This window comes from Gymnoscopelus microlampas (genome assembly GCF_963454915.1).
Source record: "Gymnoscopelus microlampas genome assembly, chromosome: 5".
Classification (NCBI taxonomy): Eukaryota; Metazoa; Chordata; class Actinopteri; order Myctophiformes; family Myctophidae; genus Gymnoscopelus; species Gymnoscopelus microlampas.
This window is the reverse complement of record NC_139942.1, coordinates 57673773-57698260: the sequence shown is the minus strand read 5'-3', so window position 1 is coordinate 57698260 and position 24488 is coordinate 57673773. Positions and strand designations below refer to the sequence as shown.

At 42.4% G+C, this 24488-nt stretch overlaps 1 protein-coding gene across 1 annotated transcript in view; it reads left to right on the top strand.

Annotated features, from left to right (window-relative positions):
• Positions 1 to 453: 453 nt before the first annotated feature.
• LOC311046369 (myosin-7-like) overlaps positions 454 to 24488 on the top strand; it is a gene marked incomplete at both ends in the record, with an annotated part of 52778 nt that continues 28743 nt past the window's right edge. Inside the window, 37 exons of the mRNA XM_084058626.1 lie at positions 454 to 654; positions 955 to 1098; positions 3372 to 3528; positions 4221 to 4248; positions 4515 to 4608; positions 4927 to 5019; positions 5122 to 5185; positions 5297 to 5395; positions 6184 to 6287; positions 7352 to 7490; positions 8421 to 8539; positions 10794 to 10943; positions 11933 to 12103; positions 12654 to 12963; positions 13093 to 13154; positions 13244 to 13449; positions 13544 to 13667; positions 13769 to 13905; positions 14005 to 14260; positions 14384 to 14626; positions 15005 to 15181; positions 15645 to 15790; positions 15977 to 16067; positions 16149 to 16538; positions 16676 to 16802; positions 16893 to 17011; positions 17105 to 17301; positions 17524 to 17707; positions 18070 to 18235; positions 18338 to 18462; positions 18559 to 18867; positions 18958 to 19161; positions 19254 to 19550; positions 20640 to 20744; positions 20828 to 20923; positions 21021 to 21155; positions 21447 to 21536. Of these exons, the coding sequence (XP_083914752.1) occupies positions 454 to 654; positions 955 to 1098; positions 3372 to 3528; positions 4221 to 4248; positions 4515 to 4608; positions 4927 to 5019; positions 5122 to 5185; positions 5297 to 5395; positions 6184 to 6287; positions 7352 to 7490; positions 8421 to 8539; positions 10794 to 10943; positions 11933 to 12103; positions 12654 to 12963; positions 13093 to 13154; positions 13244 to 13449; positions 13544 to 13667; positions 13769 to 13905; positions 14005 to 14260; positions 14384 to 14626; positions 15005 to 15181; positions 15645 to 15790; positions 15977 to 16067; positions 16149 to 16538; positions 16676 to 16802; positions 16893 to 17011; positions 17105 to 17301; positions 17524 to 17707; positions 18070 to 18235; positions 18338 to 18462; positions 18559 to 18867; positions 18958 to 19161; positions 19254 to 19550; positions 20640 to 20744; positions 20828 to 20923; positions 21021 to 21155; positions 21447 to 21467 (5790 nt within the window). Of the gene's footprint in view, positions 655 to 954; positions 1099 to 3371; positions 3529 to 4220; positions 4249 to 4514; positions 4609 to 4926; positions 5020 to 5121; positions 5186 to 5296; positions 5396 to 6183; positions 6288 to 7351; positions 7491 to 8420; positions 8540 to 10793; positions 10944 to 11932; positions 12104 to 12653; positions 12964 to 13092; positions 13155 to 13243; positions 13450 to 13543; positions 13668 to 13768; positions 13906 to 14004; positions 14261 to 14383; positions 14627 to 15004; positions 15182 to 15644; positions 15791 to 15976; positions 16068 to 16148; positions 16539 to 16675; positions 16803 to 16892; positions 17012 to 17104; positions 17302 to 17523; positions 17708 to 18069; positions 18236 to 18337; positions 18463 to 18558; positions 18868 to 18957; positions 19162 to 19253; positions 19551 to 20639; positions 20745 to 20827; positions 20924 to 21020; positions 21156 to 21446 lie in introns of the transcript that reaches the window.

The window sequence follows — 24488 nt, the reverse complement described above, 5'->3', positions numbered from 1 at the left end:
AAAGACTGCTAACAGCTTAGTAGGGATGTACCGATCAGACTGGTGACAATTTAAATCCATTTAATCAAAAATGTATCGCGATACAAACAGCAGAGGGCACGTACAAGAAATACAGGATATTTGCAAGAGAATTGATTTAACCCATTGAGACCTGGAACTGTCTCATTTTTAGATTTGAGCTAAAAAGCATTATTTTACACTTTGGGCTGTTCAAAAATAGCAGATCTACAAGCTCATAGCGCAGCACTCTGTGCCGCGCTATGAGCTTGTATATCTGCTATTTTTGAATAGCCAAAACTAAGTGGTTAAAATGATTCTGACACTGTGTTAAACTAATTTTTTGGGGGACCCCCTGGTACTCCCCCATAAGGACCACTGGTGGTCCCCGGACCACTGGTTGAAAACCACTGAGATAGAACATAACGACGTCTCAAACCTGTTGTCAGTGAAGCCATGGGGGACGCAGAGATGGCCGTGTTCGGCGTGGCCGCCTCCTTCCTGAGGAAGTCGGACAGGGAGCGTCTGGAGGCCCAGACGAGGCTCTTCGACATGAAGAAGGAGATGTTCGTCCCCGACCAGGTGGAGGAGTTTGTCAAGGCGTCCGTCGTCAGCCGGGAGGGAGACAAGGTCACCGTGGAGACGTATAACGGGAAGGTCAGTGATTAAGGACACTCTTAAAGGGATAGTTCACCCAAAATGACTTTTTTTCCCTATGGATTCTACACCCCATGGAGACTTGAATTCATGGATGTTTTTTTTTGTTTTTGTCTCATTCCTAAGACAATAATTTGATGACCGGCAGCGGTTCCGGTAGGAGACACAAAGAATCTCCTTTGTGTCTCCTACCGGAACCGCTGCCGACCGGTCCGCTGGTCATCAAAAAATTTGGTTTAGGAATTACTGATTACTGATTGTAATATTGATTTCTAATTTCTCTCTTGGCTTTGCCTCCAGACGGTGGTCTGCAAAGAGGCCGACCTTCTGCAACAGAATCCTCCAAAGTTCGACAAAATTGAGGACATGGCCATGTTGACCTTCCTGCATGAGCCCGCCGTGCTGTTCAACCTCAAAGAGCGCTACGCAGCATGGATGATATACGTGAGTACCATTAAGAACTGTAATAGAATTTGATGCAGATCGGGGTGAATGTATCAGTTGTAAGAGCAGCTCAATCAATCCCAGCCATGTCAGAACCAAGCTCACACCTCACAATCACTCTCACCATGCAGGCCCCAGCTCAAACCCAGTGAAAATATTTTGAAAATGTTCCCCTGCATTTCTAGCTATTAGGAGAAGTGGGTGTTATTAATACAGGACTGTGGAGCAGTTATAAGTTACTGTTAAGTGTCTTTGCCACAGAGACACTTTGACCAGGTGATCTGATTTCCCGATGGCCTCTCTAAACATTCAGCTACTGTATGGCTAATTCTTCTATGTCAGCGGTTCTCAACCTGTGGGTCATTTACTATAAATGCTGGTCGAACATTTGGCCAAATTGTCAAATAATATAAGAAAGAGGCAAAAACTCACAACGCCTCACGCTGCGAGGCGTTGTGAGCTTGTAGATCGGCTATTTTCACAATGTTTATCTGTGGAACCGAGTCAAAGTAAATGTAATGATTTGGTGGAGGTGTCTATGGCAGTGGTTCTCAAACTTTTTCGTGCCAAGGACCCCCAAATAGACACTTATTAGCCCGCGGACCCCCATTTGAAAAGATAGGCCAGGGACCGCCATTAGAGAAGATTGTTACGGCTCTAGCAGTGATTTTCAACCATTTTAATTTCAAGGACCCCCAGTATGACATGCATTAGGCTACGGACCGCCATTTAATGGCATTTCTATCTCTGGGACCCCAATTCATATTGTAAAATCAATGTTAATTTAACTCTGAGACTGAGTGTACAAATGGAACCAAGACCCGTAAGGGTCCATTTCGTCCCTGTCCATCATTTAGCTGGGGACCCCCTGGAACCCCCTGAAGTACCCCTGGGGGTCCTCGGACCCCACTTTGAGAACCAATAGTCTATGGTGTAGAAGTGATGACATCACGGCCACACAGGACTTGCTCTCACTCAGGTTGTCTTTACTTTGGGACTCCTGTATAAACCATACATGAGACACACAGTGGTCATCAACTGCGCTGCAGTAGCAGCATACAGTACACCAGTGGTCCTTGAGGGGGTTCCAGGGGGTCCCCAGCGAAATGAATAGTTAGAAACCAAATTGACACTTATGTGTAACTCTGAGAGTGTACAAATGGAACCAAATGGACCCTAACGGGTCCATTCGGTTCCATTTGTACACTCTCAGAGTTAAATTAACACTAATGATGCTGATTACAGTGTAGATTAAGACCCCCAAGAAATCAAAATGGTTGAGTCCCTGGCATATCTTTTCAAATGGGGGTCCGTGGGCTAACATGTGTCAATGTGGGGGTCCTTGACGCGAAAAAGGTTGAAAACCACTGCAGTACACAAATCTGCAGCATGGAAGAACTTCCTCTGCTGAGGCAAAAGTACAAACATGTGATCGTGTAGTGATTAATTAATACATTTCGTTATTTTTCCATAGAGCACGTAAACCCAATGGGAGCTTATTTTATGATTAACAACAAGCATTGCAAAATGACACAGGGGCTACACGGAATGGAGTACAACGTACTAATAGCCCATGGAAGATAATGACATTCTAAACAACAATGTGTGAATCTCACATTCAACAAAGCCTACCTGGTACGAACCATAAATGAGACACAGTGGGTCATCAGCAGCGCAGCAGCAGCAGCATACAGTACACACATCTGTGTAACAAAGAGTGAAAATGATTCATATAAAACCCCCACATTATATGTATTGATTGCAACAGAGCTCTCATGCACCTATACCTGTCAGTCCTGCAGCATGGAATCATTTCCTCTGCAGGGGACGCTGCACGCAGCTGCGCTGTTCATCCACCAGGTGGCTTTAGAACTACACAATACATTGAAAGGCAAGCGTATGGATTTAGTAGAAATTAATACAGGGATATTTCTAACTCTGTTACACCTATCAGGGTGGGGGGGTCCCCAGTTCAAATATGATTATTTTGGGGGGGTCCCCAGTTCAAATATGATTATTTTGGGGGGGTCCCCAGTTCAAATATGATTATTTTGGGGGGTCCCCAGTTCAAATATGATTATTTTGGCGGGTCCTCAGTTCAAATATGATTATTTTGGGGGGGTCACCAGTTCAAATATGATTATTTTGGGGGGTCGCGGCCTGAAAAAGATGAGAATGTAAAGACACACAACCAGAACAAATGATAACACAGTGGATTAAGATCAAATCCAAATAATAATAGTAATAAATAATACACGTTATGTGTTTGTCAGACGTACTCTGGGCTGTTCTGTGTGACGGTTAACCCCTACAAGTGGCTGCCGGTCTACGATTCCTCCGTGGTGGAGGCTTACCGAGGCAAGAAGAGGCAAGAAGCGCCTCCTCACATCTTCTCTATTTCTGACAACGCCTACCAGTACATGTTGGCAGGTATATCTACTATTATAATTATGTCTATAATACACCTACAGGTATATCTACTATTATAATTATGTCTATAATACACCTACATGTATTCTACTACTAAATGTCTACTAATAGTGTGTCGGTGTCGCACCGACGCCCAGTGGCGTGCACAGACATTTTGAGGGGCAGGTGCTCAAGTAAATTATACTTGTTTTTGTTTACTTGGTCTGCTCTTTTTCCCTCTACACCTATAACTCTTTGCCAAAAATAGCCGATCTACAAGCTCACAACGCCTCGCGCTGCGAGGCGTTGTGGGCTTGTAGATCTGCTATTTTTGGCTAAAGTTCTCCTCAGAAAAGGGATGCTAGGTTTCGAGTGGTTATGGTAAAAAGAAAAATCATATCACATGAAGATTTGGCGGACCCCCTGTAGTAACTCTGAGGACCCCCAAGGGGTCCCGGACCCCCTGTTGAAGACCCCTGCTGTAAACTGAAGAGGGCAAAGGGCAAGAGGGCAAAGGGCAGGTGCTGTAGCACCACCAAGAGTCTATCTGTGCACGTCCCTGCCGACGCCAAACATCTTCAAGCTCACGGCTATTTTCTGCGAGTGACACACCCACGTGCAACTAAATATAAATCATGTCTAATATTACTTGTTTAAACATCTTGTACTGTATATCTGTATGATGAAGCCATCTGCTGTGCTTGTCTGTCTAGACCGCGAAAACCAGTCAATCCTGATCACGTATGTAACATATTATATCCACACATACATCCAAGATGCTGCATGCTTGAAATGAAGTCTGTATGTTATGTTATACTATGATGTGCAGTGAAAGCTGACTTATTTTGATTGTTATTACAAAACATTCATTTACCACTTCAGCCCTATACATTTCGGCCATTTATATTCTTTTGTTATTTTCAAAATATTTTTTCCACCACTGAGTGAAAGCAATTACAGGCTATTGTATATTAGAAGAAGAAAAAATAATGTGTGATTGATTGCAGTGGAGAATCCGGAGCAGGAAAGACGGTCAACACCAAAAGAGTCATCCAGTACTTTGCAAGCATTGCAGCTGGAGGGGTTAAGAAAGAGTCAAAGGTAAAGTCTATGCTGTGGGAAAAAAGCATGCCAAGTACAACAAATAGTCCACTAACGGTATTATTGCAGTCTTTAGATATTTTTACTTACAATAAGGTTTTGTTCTGACACTGATGGGAAAAAATGGCTTTACAAAATAACCCTTAATATGTTGTTTTTCATTATGTTCATTTTCACGTTTGCATCTTTTCATTTTCATTTGAAGCACATTTGTTTCTTTCATTTACTGTTTTTGTTTTTCAATTGTGTGTTACTTATTTCCACAGCTAAATGTGATTAAGCTCACTATTTTGAATTAAGTTAATACATTTTTGACAGGGTACCCTGGAGGATCAAATCATCCAGGCTAACCCTGCTCTGGAGGCCTTCGGTAACGCCAAGACCATCAGGAATGACAACTCCTCCAGATTTGTGAGTTATGCTAATCAGAATATAAAACAGTATTCTGTACCTGTACCCCGCCATCAAAATACAGTCAAATGGACGAAGATGTAAAGAGATTTCTTTTCTCAGGGTAAATTCATCCGAATTCATTTTGACACGAGAGGGAAATTGGCCTCCGCTGACATTGAGACATGTAAGCATGAATCTCTTTGTTATAGTCAAGAAGTGAAATGTACCTTTAAGCTGCAAATCATAGACAGCTTTAACTCAAAGCAACACGTCTGCTCTCTGTGAATCTTATCAGATCTCCTGGAGAAGTCTCGGGTGACCTTTCAGCTCAAGGCTGAGAGAGATTACCACATCTTCTATCAGATTCTGTCCAACCAGAAACCAGAACTCCTGGGTCAGTACAGAGCAATTCCTCTGTAGGATATTGGTGGATAACCACAGTTACACAACTATATATATACAGTATATGTAGGATATTGATGGGCCCCCACAGTTACATAACTGCTGCATATGTTGAACACTGCTGAACACTTTACTTAACCCATTCCAAAATAGCAAATATACAAGCTCATAGCGCTGCACCGAGTGCTGCGCTATGAGCTTGTAGATCTAATATTTTTTTTTAAGAAAATCGTGGAAATTTGTGCAAATCTTTTTTTAAAGCAAACATTTGTAATATATTTGGTTCTAGGGACCCCCAGAAGCAGATTTGAGTTACAGATATTTGCTTTAAAAATATATATATTCAAAGATTTGCACACATTTTCACGATTTTTAAAAAGAATAAAAAATACATATTTTTTGGGCGATACCGATGTTGACCGATAGTGGCAAATATCGGCGGATACCAATATGTGGCCGTTATATCGGTGCACCCCTAATTATAATGCATTATAAATGTGGTTAAAACACATTATAGACACTACCTTAATTAAAAGTTTTACCAATATGTCAAAGTACATATTAGAACCCAAATTTGTCACAAAAGAAAACAACGGTACAACAAACAAGCTTAGAAATTCAGCTTTGACTGTAATCAAATAACTTAAAAAGATCATTTTGAACTGTTACAACATTACAGGAACAATGCCTGGGACACCATGCGTACATCTCTACAGTGTTTGTAGGCTACTGTCATGTCCATCTGTCTAACCCTGTCTCTCCCCGCTCTCCGTTCTGCAGAGATGCTACTGGTCAGCAATAATCCCTACGATTACCCCTTCATCTCCCAGGGGGAAACACAAGTGACCTCCATTGACGATTCAGAAGAACTGATGGCAACAGATGTGAGTCTCTTTGTTCTCTGTTTCAACCCGTCCTTCAGCTTATATCTAACCCTTTAAAACCGGGGACGCATCTGTGTCATTTTAAGATTTCTTTGGCTATTCGAAAAATAGCAGATCTACAAGCTCATAGCGCGGCACCGAGTGCCGCGCTATGAGCTTGTAGATCTGCTATTTTTCGAAAAATCGTGCAAATTTGTGCGAATATTTGAATATATATATATTTATTTAAAGTGAACATTTGTAACTCAAGTCTTTGCTTCATGGGGGTCCCTGGAACAACATATTTTGAGATGGGGGTCCGCGGCCAAATACATAATTTTGGGGGTCCTTGGCATGAAAAATGTTGAGAACCACTGATATTATAGCAAGTTTAAAACAAAAACACTGTTAGACTGTTAAAAATAGCAGATCTACAAGCTCATAGCGCAGCACTCGGTGCCGCGCTATGAGCTTGTAGATCTGCTATTTTTGAATAGCCAAAGTATAAGATAATGGTTAAAGTGAAACAAATCGAAAATGAGAGATGCATGCGTTCCCGGTCTTAATGGGTTAAGTAGGGACGTACTAATGACTGTATAGCATGTCAGCATGGCAGCCACAACACGTGTGTTTAAAGCAGTGTTTTGTTTAGTCATAGTCTTTTGAACAACATTTCATTTAGTTTTAGTCATGTTAAAATATGACTTGATGGCGTCGTAATGGCTGATTGTACACTTGGTTGCATGCTGAAAATAGCCGTTCTACAAGCTCACAACGCGCCGCGAGCTTGTAGATCTGCTATTTTCAGAGCTTAACACCCGACCGCAACCAAACATAAAATGACTTGTCTTTTAGTTCTACTGGATCTCTTCTCCACTAGATCCCTCACTGACATTTTAGTCTAGTTTTTATTTGTTGACACAATTGTCAATTTTATTTAGTCTTAGTTACAGTCATCATAGCTTAGTTTTTATTTAGTGTTTGTCAGTGAAAAAAGGTTTTTCGTCATAGTTTTAGTCGACGAAATCAACACTGGTTTAAAGCCTAGAGTGACACTCCTAACATTAAATCAATCCAACCAATAGAGTGCCTTTGACGTGCTGGGCTTCACTCAAGAAGAGAAGAACAGCATTTACAAGCTGACCGGGGCCATCATGCACCACGGGAACATGAAGTTCAAACAGAAGCAGAGAGAAGAGCAGGCTGAGGCCGATGGCACTGAAGGTGAGGCTGTTGTGCCCTGTTGCTCAAGATGGCTCAAAGCCAAAACAATGAAAGGGCCTTTCCAGTGGTGTAAAGTAACTAAGTACATTTACTCAAGTAGCCTACTGTACTTAAGTACATTTTTAAGGTATTTTTGAGTGATGTAGCCGCTCCTATAAGTGGGTTTGGGACCCATCCGTAGCGAAAGTTTTTCTTTCCGTCGTGAAAATGTGTCTTTCGCTGTACTGTGATTGGCTGATTGGTATTCAGACCCTCTGCTCAGTACTGTGATTGGCTAGCGAGACGCATGACGAAATTAGTTACTTTTTAGACTTAGATTATTATCGCAAAACACACTAACCACTTCAGCCCTGTATACATTTTGGCCATTTGAAAATAGCAGATCTACAAGCTCACAATGTGCCGCGATGCGACACATTGTGAGCTTGTAGATCTGCTATTTTCAAAAGATTTTTTAATACATTTTGAACTTTTGAATATCTACCCTGCAGTATTGATACTTTTACTTAAGTAAAAACACGTAATACTTTTTACACCACTGCTCAAAACCAAAACAATAGGCTACACTAGCGCTCCTGTTTTTGTGTATAGAGGGGCGGGTGTGTAGAGGCGCGGAGAGATTGCGCTAAGCTAAGAAGCGGCCTGCTCACTCCTCACGCGTTGAAGGAAGCATGAGCTCAGTTTGGGGCTCTACCCAGGCTGGCAGAGGGAGAGTACAGCGCCCAGCATTACAGTTTAGGCAATTGGCACTGGGTGAAAAAATGGGTTATTTTTTAATCAAATAATTCAGCCAACCCAATAACATGTATTTGGTTATGTGTAGGCTACACAGTTCACTCTCTGAGTTACACATGGATAAAAGAACACTGAGGACTTCACTGTGTATAAGCTGGGCCTGTTGGCCTTTAACCTCACAATCTTCTCTCTCAGATGCTGACAAAATTGCGTATCTGATGTGCCTGAACTCCGCTGACCTCGTCAAGGGTCTCTGTCACCCAAGGGTGAAAGTAGGAAATGAGATGGTCACCAAGGGACAGAATGTCGACCAGGTTAGTGTGGTTCCTTAAAACAAGAACTAGTTTGAATCACAACAAAATACACATATTTATGACAAATAACAAATTGCACATCTAAACAGTGTTCTTCCAGTGTTTATGCATTTGCTAAATGTAAAGCTGTATTAACCCATTAAGACTGGGAACGCATCTGTGTGCGGGCGCACGGGAAGTACTTAATAGCCAGGGGGGCTGAGCGTCGGGGGGAATCCGCTTGACGCATGCGTCCCGTGCGCGCGATTTTTTTAGGGTATCGGGTCGAAAAATGTGCGGGTTTGGGTGGGTTTTGGCACTTTTTTTCCTTTACTTTACTTCGGTTTTAGGGTTAGGGTTAGGTTAGGGTTACGTTATTTAATTCTCGTTCTCATAAATAAAATAAAAAAAATCCCTTCCCATCACAAAAATCATGAAAATGTGTGTGTGTGCACATCTTTGAATATATATATATATATATATATATATATATATATATATATATATATATATATATATATATATATATATATATATATATATATATATATATTTTTAAAGTGAACATTTGTAACTCAAATCTTTGCTTCTGGGGGATTCTAAAAATGTCTTCTAAATCCTAACAGTTTTTAAACGTATGTTGCTAATATGAGCAACATACATGTCAAGGACCCCCAAAATGACATATATTTAGCTGCGGACCCCCATCTCAAAATGTGTTGTTCCAGGGACCCCCCCCAGAAGCAAAGATTTGAGTTAAAAAAATGCACTTTGAAAATATATTCAAAGATTTGCACACGTTTTCACGTTTTTTCAAAAACAGCAGATCTACAAGCGCTGCGAGCTTGTAGATCTGCTGTTTTTGAATAGCCAAAAGAATCTTAAAATGACACACAGATGCGTTCCCGGTCTTAATGGATTAAGTAACTTTGTTTAGTGAATATAATTTTATTTTGTCCAATCTATACGGTAGATATGGTAGAGTATGTTAATACAATTTAACTTATACAATTGGGGTGGTTGTGTTTGGTCTCCCTCATGGTCTTCTATTGAGACATTTAGATCCTGTTTCTGGTTTGATGTCGACTTGAATGTCAAAATTCAATTTCTCCCCTGAGCAAGCAGGCAGCCCGTATTAGCTCAGTGGTAAAACATGTCAGCACGTCCGGAGGAAACCCGGGTTAAAATCTTTGGTAGAAAACGGGAAAGTTACGAATTTGTATCAAAAGAATTTGGCATCCATACAGATTTTAACAGCACATTTAGTTTTAGTTTTAGTCATAGTCTTTTGAATAAAATTCCCTCTAGTTTTAGTCATATTTTAGTCATCTGAAAAGTTTCCGTTTTAGTCTAGCTTTAGACGACTAAATATCATAAGATTATAGTCGACTAAATACAGTTGATTTAGTCGACTAAAATGTATGTTGGCGGTGCCTTGATGGCGGCGTAATGGCTGATTTTACACTTGGTTGCGTGCTATAAATAGCAGATCTACAAGCTCACAACGCGTTGTAGTGCGACACGTTGTGAGCTTGTAGATCTGCTATTTTCAGAGTGCAACACCCGAGCGCAACCAAACATAAAATGACATGTATTTTTGTTCTACTGGATCTTTTCTCCACTCCCTATTATTATAGTCTAGTTTTTATTTGTTGACGAAATTGTCAATATGTTTAGTCTAAGTCATCGTAGCTTAGTTTTTATTTCATTTTTATCTAGTTTTCGTCAGTGAGAAAAGGTAGTCGACCAACATTTGTCGTCATAGTTTTTAGTTGATGAAATCAACACTGCATGATCCATATTACGATGGTTTAATGCAGGGACGTGCACAGATAGACTCTAGGTGGTGCTGGAGCGCCTGCCCTTTGCCCTCTTGACCAGAAGTGCCCTTTTGAAGTGCCCTTTTTTTCTTCCAGTTTACAGCAGGGGTCTTCAACAGGGGGTCCGGGACCCCTAGGGGGTCCTCAGAGTTACTACAGGGGGTCCGCCAAATCTTTATGTGATATGATTTTTCTTTTTACCATAACCACTCGAAACCTAGCATCCCTTTTCTGAGGAGAACTTTAGCCAAAAATAGCCGATCTACAAGCTCACAACGCCTCGCGCTGCGAGGCGTTGTGGGCTTGTAGATCGGCTATTTTTGGCAAAGAGGTATAGGTGTAGAGGGAAAAAAGAGCAGACCAAGTAAACCAAAAAAAAGTGTAATTTACTTGAGCACCTGCCCCTCAAAATGTCTGTGCACGCCCCTGGTTTAATGTGATGGCTGTGGTCTCAGGTGAACTATGCCATCGGAGCCCTGTCCAAATCTGTGTACGAGAAGATGTTCCTGTGGATGGTGGTGAGAATCAACTCCACGCTGGAGACCAAGCAGCCTCGTCAGTACTTCATCGGTGTGCTGGACATCGCCGGGTTTGAGATCTTTGATGTGAGCGTGCTAATGAGCATTGGTGGAAAAAAAGTACTCAAATGTTTTACTTAAGTAAAAAGTATCAATGTAGAAATACTCCATTCCAAGTAAGTAAGTAAGTCCGGAATTCAAAATTTACTTGAGTGAAAGAACAAAAGTATTGGTATAAAGATCTACTTAAAGTACAAAAGTAAAAGTACACATCATGTAGAATGTCCCATTTCACAAGTTTTCAAATGTTTAATAAAATGTATAAAAATCTTTTGAAAATAGCAGATCTACAAGTTCACAAGCCGTTGCATTGCGACACATTGTGAACTTGTAGATCGGCTATTTTCAAATGGCCGAATTGTATACTAAGTAGGTAACGTATGTTTTGTAATAATAATCAAAATCTTCAAAGTAACTAGTACGTTTTCAAATAATTGTAGTGGAGTAAAAGTACAATATTTGCCTCTGAGATGTAGTGGAGTAGAAGTAAAAGTACTGAAAATTGGAAATATTCAAGTAAAGCACAAATACTATACCTCAAAATTGTACTTAAGTACAGTACTTAAGTAAATGTACTTAGTTACTTTACACCACTGCTAATGAGTAAAATCAAATCAGGTCATTTGGATTGTAATGCCATATATTAATACGAGAGGAAGCGCTGATACTGTACAGTACAGTATAACAGCATGACCGCGAGCGTGATATTGTTTTTATCAAACCGTTTTACTCTATAATTAATGAGAGAACAGTGATTGTGTCATTTATTTGACTCTGCCAAAAATATATATATATATGTCTTTCAATTATTATATGCAGTATATTGTACATATTTAAACAAATGTAACAAGAAAAGTGTACTTCATAACATAATCTGCAGATCTAGCCTGGCAGATATTATCTAATAATAATTTAAAATATCACAGCAAATGTATTTTCATGCAGTTCAAACACTATAGGACAAATACATGTGAATGTGGAAAATAGATACAAATGGCCATTTTGTCCTTTTGCAGTTCAACACCTTTGAGCAACTCTGCATCAACTTCACCAACGAGAAGCTGCAACAGTTTTTCAACCACCACATGTTTGTGCTGGAGCAGGAGGAGTACAAGAAAGAAGGCATTGAATGGACTTTCATTGACTTTGGCATGGACTTACAGGCTTGTATTGACCTGATTGAAAAGGTGAGAGCTTGAAATACACTGTGTTCATGGATCAATAAAAGGTATAGGCCTCTATCTAGCGCATCGGTTCGCAAAGTGGGGTCCGGGGACCCCCAGGGGTACTTGAGGGGGTTCCAGGGGGTCCCCAGCTAAACGATGGATAGAAACCAAATGGACCCTTATGGGTCTGTAACTCTGAGAGTGTACAAATGGAACCAAATGGACCCTAACGGGTCCATTTGGTTCCATTTGTACACTCTCAGAGTTAAATTAACATTGATTTTACAATATAAATTGGGGTCCCAGGGATAGAAATGCCATTAAATGAGGGTCCGTAGCCCTAATGCATGTCAAACTGGGGGTGTCCTTGAAACTAAAATGGTTGAGAATCACTGCTAGAGAGCCGTAAAAATCTTCTCTTATGGGGGTCCCTGGCATATCTTTTCGAATGGGGGTCCGCGGGCTAATAAGTGTCAATTTGGGGGTCGTTGACATGAAAAAGTTTGAGAACCACTGATCTAGCGAGTTGTTATTTGTTCTTCACGGTACATTATCTCCTTCTCCTCCTCAGCCCATGGGTATCATGTCCATCCTTGAAGAGGAGTGCATGTTCCCCAAGGCCAGCGACATCACCTTTAAAACCAAGCTGTACGACAACCACCTGGGGAAGTCCGTGAACTTCCAGAAGCCAAGGATTGTCAAAGGGAAACCAGAGGCTCATTTCTCCCTGGTTCACTACGCCGGTACCGTGGATTATAACATCAACAACTGGCTCGTGAAGAACAAAGACCCTTTGAACGAGACGGTTGTTGGACTTTACCAGAAGTCCTCCCTGAAACTGCTTTCCATTCTGTTCGCTGGCTATTCTGGGGCAGACGCAGGTACTCTGCTCAGTGATGTTTTTTTCCGTAAAGTATCATTATGATGTTCAGAATAAAACAATAATACTCTGGTTAAGATCGGGATACATTTTTGTCTTATTCTGAGTGTGCGTAATTCTTCTTTAACAGCTGAAGCTAAAGGGAAGAAAAAGAAGGGATCAACGTTCCAAACAGTATCAGCCCTTCATCGGGTATGCATGTTCCTATATAGCATACGCTCTCTAGACACTGCAATCCAAAACAAAAGGTAATTGTTGTATGTGTTTTTGCTGTATAACAGGAGAACCTGAACAAGCTGATGACCAACCTGAGGTCTACTCACCCTCACTTTGTGCGCTGCATCATCCCCAACGAGTCCAAGACCCCCGGGGCCATGGAGAATCCTCTGGTGATGCACCAGCTCCGCTGTAACGGTGTGCTGGAAGGCATCAGGATCTGCAGGAAGGGCTTCCCCAACAGGATCCTCTATGGAGATTTCAGACAGAGGTAGATTTAAAAAAAAACCATATATATATATATAATCTAATAACATCCAAATCTAACTGGCTTATATTTCATTTTCATATATATTATTTTGCAGATATCGCATCCTGAATCCTGCTACAATCCCAGACGGCCAGTTCGTTGACAGCAGGAAAGGAGCTGAAAAGCTTCTTGGTTCACTGGATATTGATCATAATCAATACAAGTTTGGACACACCAAGGTATAGTTTAAGGCTACACAGAGGTTGGGAAAATACAGTGTGATGACAGTGTTGCACATGCATGATGTCAAAGAAGTGTAAATAGCCATCACTGTTGCTAGGTGTTCTTCAAGGCTGGTTTACTGGGTCACCTGGAAGAAATGAGAGATGAGCGCCTGTCCAAAATCATAACTGGTATCCAGGCCAGATCCCGTGGTCTGTTATCTCGTGCTGAGTATCAGAAGATGGTGGAACGCAGGTATCCATTTGTTCCACCTTTAAATAGACACAAATGAATCAATTCATGTTTTGTGTAATGTGTACATTTAGAATAAAAATGTCCAACATTTTCTTCCAGGGATGCATTGCTGGTGATCCAGTGGAATGTCCGCTCCTTCATGTCTGTCAAGAATTGGCCCTGGATGAAGCTGTTCTTCAAGATCAAGCCTCTCTTGAGATCTGCAGAAACAGAGAAGGAGATGGCCAACATGAAGGACGAATTCATCAAGTTGAAAGAGGCTTTCGCGAAATCCGAGGCTCGTAAAAAGGAACTTGAGGAGAAAATGGTCTCGCTTCTCCAAGAGAAGAATGACCTGCAGCTCCAAGTCCAGTCGGTGAGTCTGTATTCCTGAGCTTATGAGCCAAATGTCTCTGATGAACACTTCACTAGTAAAATGTTCATTACTTTCCATCTTCACTTTGGTACCAGGTGTTAGTAATATATATCTCTTTGGCAGGAACAAGATAGTCTCTGTGATGCAGAGGAAAGGTGTGAGGGACTGATCAAGAACAAGATTCAGATGGAAGGAAAAGCCAAAGAGTTAACAGAGAGGTTGGAGGATGAGGAGGAGATCAACGCAGAACTGACTGCGAAGAAGAGGAAACTGGAGGATGAGTGTTCTGAGTTGAAGAAGGATATTGATGACTTGGAACTAACTCTGGCTAAAGTGGAGAAAGAGAAGCATGCTACCGAGAACAAGGTATAGCAAAAATACACGGCTATCTTATGTGAAATATATCAACTGGTTAATTAAGTATTTTAGTGATTCCGTGAAGACAAGGGCAATGTCCGCACACGATAGCTGCTCTCTCGTCTTTTTCATTTTATGTTTTAACCAAACAGCTACGTTTTGCCCAAACAGGGCTTCAGCAAATTCAAACTTAATGAAGCCCTGTTTGGGCGGAATGTTGTTTGGTTAAAAAAAAGAAAAAGACGGGAGAGCAGCTATTGTGTGCGGACATTACCTTTTTCTTCACTTGATAATTTTGGGGTCCAGCACCGTGTTTAAAGATACTGTGGGGATGTGCATATCCTACCCCTTTTTGCATTTAGTAATACCACCATTCTCCTGTTGTAGGTGAAGAACATGACAGAGGAAATGGCTTCTCTGGATGACATCATCGCCAAGCTGACCAAGGAGAAGAAGGCCTTACAAGAGGCTCTTCAGCAAGCACTGGACGACCTGCAGTCAGAGGAGGACAAAGTCAACTCTCTGACCAAGATGAAGATCAAGTTGGAGCAGCAAGTGGACGATGTGAGAATAATCCAATAAAGTTTAACCACTTAAACTCCATTATGGTTGAGCGGAGTCTCTCAGGTCTCTATGCTAGTGTATTTTCTGTTTTCTGTTAAAATAGCCACTCGACACGCTTACAGCGCACTGCAGCATTGTACGCTGCTATACTCTGGGGTATAGCATGGCACACTGGCCAAAAGATGGCAGTGCACTCTAGGCTATAGCATCAGAAGACTGGTGTACTTTGGCATAATTACTAACTACACCGGTCTTCTGCCATCAGTGGCTCTGATGACATCGCTGAAACCCACCTGAGAGTTTCAGTGATGTCATCAGGTGAGGTGTTTAGCCCTGCCCAGAAAAGCTGCTCTCAGCTGGACATGCCCACAGGGCATGCCCAGTTTACATGGTCTTTGGACAGGGCTACAAGTATCTATGGGTAATACATTCACACATATCTTATGATTGTTTGGACTTTCAGCTTGAAGGGTCACTTGAGCAAGAGAAGAAGACTCGAATGGACCTCGAGAGAGCAAAGAGGAAGCTGGAGGGAGACTTAAAGTTGACCCAGGAGTCTATAATGGACCTTGAGAATGAGAGGCAACAGCAGGAGGAGCGCCTGAAAAAGTATGATTCCATAAACACAGAGGGTACCGTAACAGTTGATGTCACACAATTGTAATATCCTGGGTTCAAATCTGTGTCTGAACCTGTAATATCTGTCACCTCTCTGCCAGCTCTTTCATTTCTCTCTCCGCTGTCCTGTCAAGAAAGCAAAAATACTCTTTAATCTTAAAATAAATACTTCTGCAGGAAGGACTTTGAGGTGAGTCAACTCAACAGCAAGATTGAAGACGAGCTGGTCATGAATATTCAACTTCAGAAGAAGCTGAAGGAACTGCAGGTAAAGAATAAGTATGCAAGTTAGATTTTTTTTTTTCTTTTGCCAAAAGCTTGACATAAATGTTGTATTCTGGTGCTGTAGGCCCGTATTGAGGAACTTGAAGAGGAGCTTGAAGCAGAGCGAGCTGCTCGAGCCAAGGTAGAGAAGCAGAGAGCTGACTTGAGCAGAGAGCTGGAGGAGATCAGCGAGAGGCTGGAGGAGGCTGGTGGAGCAACGGTTGCCCAGGTTGAGATGAACAAGAAGAGGGAGGCCGAGTTCCAGAAACTCCGCAGAGACCTTGAAGAGGCCACTCTGCATCACGAGGCCACCGCTGCCACCCTGAGGAAGAAACAAGCTGACAGTGTGGCTGACCTCGGAGAGCAGATTGACAACCTGCAGAGAGTCAAACAAAAACTCGAGAAGGAGAAGAGCGAACTCAGACTGGAGTTGGATGATGTGGCCTCCAGCATGGAGCATATTGTGAAGACAAAGGTACTTTATTGTATTTGAAGTTCAGCCTAGTGCATAGTAGTCTGTTAACGATTACTGTTCTTCCCACATAACATAAATGCTGCTACGTAATTATTAAACATTTCTGACAATGACCTGTGAACTACACTATCTTGAAGACCACCTTGGAGAAAACCAGCAGAACAATGGAGGATCAAATGAATGAATACAGGAACAAGTGTGATGAAAACCAAAGATCCATCAATGACTTCTCCACCCAGAGGGCCAAGCTTCAAGCTGAAAATGGTCAGTATTGTGTTCTTTTCAAATGTAACAATTAAGTGAATGTACTTCTTTTTTCTCCTTTGTTTTACCATAACCTTTGAATATTTTCAGGTGAGTTTTCAAGACAACTGGAAGAGAAAGAGTCTCTAGTTTCTCAGCTAACCAGAGGAAAGAATTCCTACAATCAACAACTTGAAGACCTAAAAAGACAACTAGAGGAGGAGGTCAAGGTATTGAAGTCAATGTGGTATTTCTCATTATTTCGCTCTGTACAATAGAGGCCAAGCCATGCGAACGTTCCCCATTTGTGTTTATTTCACCAGGCCAAGAATGCATTAGCCCATGCACTGCAGTCTGCTCGCCACGACTCTGACCTGCTGAGGGAACAGTTTGAAGAGGAGCAGGAGGCCAAAGCTGAACTGCAGCGAGGCATGTCCAAGGCTAACGTTGAGGTGGCACAGTGGAGAACCAAGTACGAGACCGATGCCATCCAGAGGACTGAAGAGCTGGAGGAGGCCAAGTGAGTACCGAATCTTCTGTTATTTGGTATGCTAATAGGCTACACTATCTTGAGTGCCTGCATAGTATACATTTATAATTAGTTGAGATTCTTCTGGGAGGATTTGGTTGTGAAACCATGTCATCATATTTTGGGTTTTGTTATTCTTGTAGTGTATGAATTTAAAATAGTAACTTCTAAAACTCACCTTCCCTGAACTTCTCTATACACATCATAATCCAGGAAGAAGCTGGCTCAGCGTCTTCAGGATGCTGAGGAGGCTGTTGAAGCTGTTAATGCTAAATGTTCCTCCCTGGAGAAGACCAAACACAGACTTCAGAATGAGATTGAAGATCTCATGGTGGACGTGGAGAGATCTAATGCTGTTGCTGCTGTCCTGGACAAGAAGCAAAGGAACTTTGACAAAGTACAGAGTTTTTATTGTGTTTCCTGTGTATGTTCATTTAGAAATGTTGGCATTCTTGATAGCTTGCTGTTGATCATCTTCTAGCCAAACAATTACATTTCACCTACCTAACAACTTACCTACCTACTTACCTACCTACCTACCTACCTACCTACCTACCTACCTACCTACCTACCTACCTACCTACCTACCTACCTACACACCTAACAACATAGATAGATACAGTTGTTAGGACTGCAATAAGCTGTTACTTTATTTGAACATTTTAGAAGTGCAATAGTATAAATGCCGCTTCAGGTGTTGAACCCTGCTAACTGAGAACATCAGATGTTGAAACTTCCTCACTTTGTATTCACATCCAGGTCCTGACAGAGTGGAAGCAGAAGTATGAGGAGTCTCAAGCAGAGTTGGAGGGTTCCCAGAAGGAGGCCAGGTCTCTGAGCACCGAGCTCTTCAAACTGAAGAACTCCTATGAAGAAGCTCTGGACCACCTGGAGACCCTGAAGAGAGAGAACAAGAATCTACAGGGTAATGTATCAGACTACATTTGGTTGGCGGGGAATGCGTGTGCTGTTGTGATAAAGACCAACATGTCTGTCTGAATGCAGTTGCTTCTGTTATTTTCAATAGACGAGATTTCCGACCTTACTGAGCAACTTGGTGAGGGAGGAAAGACGGTTCACGAGTTGGAGAAGCTCCGTAAACAGCAGGAGCAGGAAAAGTCTGAGATTCAAGCTGCTCTCGAGGAAGCAGAGGTAACAATGAAACCTCAAAGCCTCACTTCCATTGACTGAATGATATGCTGAACATATGACATTACAAATACTAGTAATTACTCTGTTCCACCACAGGGCTCCCTGGAGCACGAGGAGGGCAAAATTCTGAGAGCCCAGCTCGAGTTCAACCAGGTTAAAGCTGACATTGAGCGTAAGCTATCTGAGAAAGATGAAGAGATGGAGCAAGGTAAGAGGAACCTGCAGAGGACCATTGACACCCTGCAGGCTGCTCTGGAGGCTGAGTGTCGCAGCAGGAATGAAGCCCTTCGCTTGAAGAAGAAGATGGAGGGAGACCTCAACGAGATGGAGATCCAGCTCAGCCAGGCCAACAGGCAGGCAGCTGAGGCTCAGAAACAGCTCAAGTCTGTTCATGCTCATCTGAAGGTGAAAGACAACAATTACTGTATTTGTCAGGTGTTTCTGATTTAACAATGTCTGTACACTCATCAATGTGTTCTTCTTCTTTCCATTAAGGATGCTCAACTCCAGCTTGATGATTCTCTTCGAGGCAATGATGATCTGAAGGAGAACATTGCCATCGTTGAGAGACGCAACAACCTCATGCAGGCCGAACTGGAGGAACTGAGAGCAGCCCTGGAACAGACCGAGAGAGGCCGCAAGCTGTCTGATCAAGAGCTGCTGGATGTCAGCGAGAGAGTGCAGCTACTGCATTCACAGGTATTATATTTATTCTAATCATTATTATTATATCAATTGCACTTTATTAGACACAATGTAACTTTATTACATTACCATTCATGTGAAATCAGAATACCAGCTTGATAAACCAGAAGAAGAAGCTTGAGGCAGATACGTCCCATCTTCAGTCAGAGGTGGATGAAGCGATACAGGAGTGCAGAAATGCTGAAGAAAAGGCCAAGAAGGCCATCACTGACGCTGCCATGATGGCAGAGGAGCTGAAAAAGGAGCAGGACACCAGCGCTCACCTGGAGCGCATGAAGAAGAACATGGAGCAGACCATCAAGGACCTGCAGCACCGTCTGGATGAGGCTGAACAGATCGCCTTGAAGGGAGGCAAGAAGCAGGTGCAGAAGCTGGAAACCAGGGTAAGCGTTTTAATGTAGTGATACATCTGCCATTTGAAATGGCACAAATGCTACTGTAGAAATGCTTTACATACTTCATTGCGCGTGGTGGCGCACACCAAAGATGGCGGCTCACGTGCAGCTCACGTGCTTGTAATATGCTACAGCAGTGGTTCTCAACCAGTGGTCCGGGGACCACCAGTGGTCCTTGAGGGGGTACGAGGGGGTCCCCAGCAAAATGAGTTAACATAGCGTCACAATCATTTTAACCACTTAGCTTTGGCTATTCAAAAAAAGCAGATATACAAGCTCATAGCTTGTAGATCTGCTATTTTTTTTAAATCTTGTGCAAAATGTGTGCATATCTTTGAATATATATATTTTTTGAAGCAAACATTTTTAACTCAAATCTTTGCTTCTGGGGGTCCCCGGCACAAAACATTTTTCGATGGGGGTCAGCGGCCAAATGTATATCAATTTAGGGGTCCTTGGCATGAAAAACGTTGAAAACCACTGTGCTACAGGTATTTACGGTGCGTGGCACCAAATGCAATGAAGTACATCAACTCCTTTAGGCTGTTAAAGAGCCCTTGAACAGGAAGTACCCTAACCCAGTGTGAGTAGGCCTATAGGCAGTATTATGTATTACATTTGTGTTAGACCACAGAATAATATGTTATAAACCACTCAGCCAAATTAGAATTATTTTTGCAATTGTTAACTATATAAAAATTGGTAAAGTCGTGAAAGATAAGCTGTAGTTTTTCTGCTAATGACTGTGTGGGGTGAGTGTCCTCTGAATTATTTTAGCCAAAATATGCACTCTAGGGTACAGCATGACACACTGGCCAAATGATGGCAATGCACTCTAGGCTATAGCATCAGAAGACTGGTGTTCCTTGAAAGAAGTGGTTAGGAATTATGCCAGTGAGTTCCAGTGATGTCATCAGAGTCACTGATGACATCACTGGAACTCACCTGAGCGTGTCATCATGGTGTTTAGCCCTGCCCAGAAAAAAACTAATCTCAGCAGGACAGTTACATTTCCTGTTCACAGGCTCTTTAAGTGTAGTCGTGACTCACACATTTACTGACTGTTCTCACTACCAGGTACGGGAGCTGGAAAACGAGGTAGAAATGGAACAGAAGAGAAGTGGTGAAGCTGTGAAGGGCGTCCGTAAATACGAGCGTCGCATCAAGGAGCTTACCTACCAGGTCTGTAGCCCATAGCCGTTCTGATTCAGAATTAAAATGTACAATTCTTTCAATAAGAGAATAACACTTTCTCACATTTACAGACCGAGGAGGACCGTAAGAACATCGCCCGTATCCAAGATCTGGTGGACAAGCTGCAGCTGAAAGTCAAATCCTACAAGAGAGCTGCAGAGGAGGCTGTGAGTGTCCAGTACACTTGATAAGTAGCCTTGATCAGTACAGTAGGGTTTCTCTCGTTCTGAGCGCTGTGTTTTTGACTCGTTGTACTTCTGACAGGAGGAACAGGCCAACGTTCACCTGGGCAAGTTCCGCAAGCAGCAGCATGAGCTGGACGAGGCCTCAGAGAGAGCCGACATCGCAGAGACTCAGGTCAACAAGCTGCGTGCCAAGAGCCGTGACTCAGGCCAAAAGGTCGGTAGCACCAAACAGCCTCTCTGACCCTGACACATCCTGTCCTCTGCTGCCCCCCTGTGGCTTTTTTTTTAATCTCTGTGCTGCTCTGCTGTATATGAAGCTAGTTGAATAGAGATGTGCTGATCTCTCCCATATATCATATAAACAACATGAACACCTGTTTATGAATACTTTGATCAGTGATACTAAACTGTTGAAACAGCACTATAACACTATAACATCTGACAACTTAACAGTTGCTTCTCTTTTTCTTTCTGTCTTTGTTTCCAACATCCTTTGTCGTCACAGAAAGGCTTTGATGAGGAGTGAAGCTTTGGACCCCTGAGACAATCATTTGTCCACGTCATGCGTGTCCACGTCATGCGTGTCCACGTCATGATCATGCGTGTGCAGTAGATTCCCCTCCAGTGTCACTGATCACCTCCTGCATAGTGTTAAATAAAATCACATCAAGCCGTCTCACAATACTGCATCGTGGCATTTTTCTGAGCATTAATCGAATAAATAAATATAGGCTCTATGCACAGCAGCCATATTGGAAAGAAATTGGGCCTCTTCCTTACTTCCTTCACAGGTTGTTATCAATGATACTAATGAAGGCTCTGTTCCATTCTGGTCAAACAGAGTCAGGGTGTTGACTCACTGGAAACACTCTGCTACACCAGTGGGTCTCAAAGTGTGGTTCTAGGGACCCTCTTGATTCCTTGAGGGGGTTCAAAATGGACCCTTACGGATGTGTAACTGATAGTTACGGGTCCATTTGGTTCCATGTGTACACTCTCACAGTTATGGGGGTCTTTGAAATTAAACAATTTGAGAACCACTGTGCTACACTGAATGGAACAGAGCCCTCATTAGAATCATTGATGACACCTGTGAAGGAAGTAAGGAAGAGGGCCGATTTCTTTCCAATAATGGCTGCTGTTTATAGAGCCTGTTGGGAGTGAATCTTAAGAGTTTTGTTTTGTGGCGAATGTGGAAGCTATGTGGGGTATGTGTGCTCCTACGGGAGGATGACCGAGACAGCTTGAAACAGCTTGAAACTCCAAATGAGCTGCGGCCGGAGAGAGAGGAGAGAGGGCAGTGGCGTGCACAGACATTTTGAGGGGCAGGTGCACAAGTAAATTATACTTTTTTTGGTTTACTTGGTCTGCTCTTTTTTCCCTCTACACCTATACCTCTTTGCCAAAAATAGCCGATCTACAAGCCCACAACGCCTCGCAGCGCGAGGCGTTGTGGGCTTGTAGATCTGCTATTTTTGGCTAAAGTTCTCCTCAGAAAAGGGATGCTAGGTTTCGAGTGGTTATGGTAAAAAGAAAAATCATATCACATAAAGATTTGGCGGACCCCCTGTAGTAACTCTGAGGACCCCCTAGGGGTCCCGGACCCCCTGTTGAAGACCCCAGTAAACTGGGGGAAAAAAAATATTTTCTTCTTTTTTTCAAAAGGGCACTTCTGGTCAAGAGGGCAAAGGGCAGGTGCTCCAGCACCACCTAGAGTCTATCTGTGCACGTCCCTGAGAAAGGGGTGGCAAATGGCTTTAAGAATGGGAAAGGCAATATCTGGATGGCTCAGAGAGAGAGAGAGAGAGAGAGAGAGAGAGAGAGAGAGAGAGAGAGAGAGAGAGAGAGAGAGAGAGAGAGAGAGAGAGAGAGAGAGAGCTACAGCAAAAGCTGTTGTTCTCAAAATAGAGGCTTAAAGAATGCAGAGGAGAGACAGAGCCTCAAGGTTAACAATAAACCAGCGCTCATATTCAAGCTTCTCATCATGCCGTGGCTAATCACATGCAGCTGGTCAGCATGATGAGTCCATGTCCAAGTCAGTCTGTTCCTCCACAGAGTGTTCAGGAAAAACACAAATACATTTTAATTTAAAGTCAACTCTGTTGATGTAATCGGCGAAAGATGTTGAATGGGATATAACTGACTATACTACCACTTACTGGCAGTGGTGTAAAGTAACTAAGTACATTTACTCAAGTACTGTACTTAAGTAAAATGTTGAGGCATTTTTCCTTTCCCTACTTGAGTATTTTCAATACTTTTACTTCTACTCTCAGAGGCAAATGTTAGGTTTTTACTCCGCTACAAGAACTTGACAACGTAGTTTGTTGTTATTATTACAAAACACGCATTAACCACTTCAGCCCTAAATACATTTCGGCCATTTGAAAATAGCAGATCTACAAGCTCACAGTGTGTCGCGATGCGACACACTGTGAGCTTGTAGATCTGCTATTTTCAAAATATTTTACACTCCTGTATCGCTTTATATAATTATGTTATACATATTACAGAATACAGAATTTGAAAACTCGTGAAACGGGACATTCTGCATAATGACTATTTTTACTTATGTACTTTAAGTACATTTTGATACCAATACGAAGTCAAATTTGAATTCCGGACATTGAACTTGTAACAGAGTATTTCTACATCGCAGTACTGATACTTTTACTTCAGTAAAACATGTGAGTACTTTTCCCACCACTGACATCTATAATAGCCTAGACCAGTGGTTCTCAACCAGTGGTCCGGGGACCACCAGTGGTCCTTGAGGGGGTACCAGGGGGTCCCCAGATAAATGAGTTAACATAGCGTCACAATCATTTTAACCACTTAGCTTTGGCTTTTCAAAAATAGCAGATCTACAAGCTCATAGCGCGGCACCGAGTGCCGCGCTATGAGCTTGTAGATCTGCTATTTTTGAAAAACCTTGAAAAAGTGTGCATATCTTTGAATATTATTTTTTTTTTAAAGCGAAAATTAACCGATATCTTTGCTTCTGGGGGTCCCTGGCACAACACATTTTCAAATGGGGGTCCGCGGCCAAATGTATATCAATTTAGGGGTCCTTGGCATGAAAAAGGTTGAAGACCCCTGGCCTACACTGTGTCTGGTCAGACACAAAGGGTCGTCTTGTTGTTTTGCCCTCAGAGGCAGTGTTGATGTTACTGTTGACATGAGGAGGAGGATGGGGGGGGTGGGGGGAGCAGCGCACTAATGAAAGCCCCATCATTGCCCTGGCGTGTGAATACCAGGAGTCCTGTATGTTCTCTCATTACACGTCTAGCCATCCTAACCTCCCTCACTAGGCGTGTGTAATAACATGTAATATGACGAGTGACAAGCTCACACACTCCAACACGTTTACACGCTGAGGTTAAACAGGTTTAAGTACATACGTGTTGAGGAACACGTTAACACACGGTGAGGTTAAACAGGTTTAAGTACATACGTGTTGAGGATTATCGGCCTAATTAAAATAATGCACATCTGACCCTGATGGTCATGTATGTAAGTGGCATGATCACGCACACGTTGCAACTTC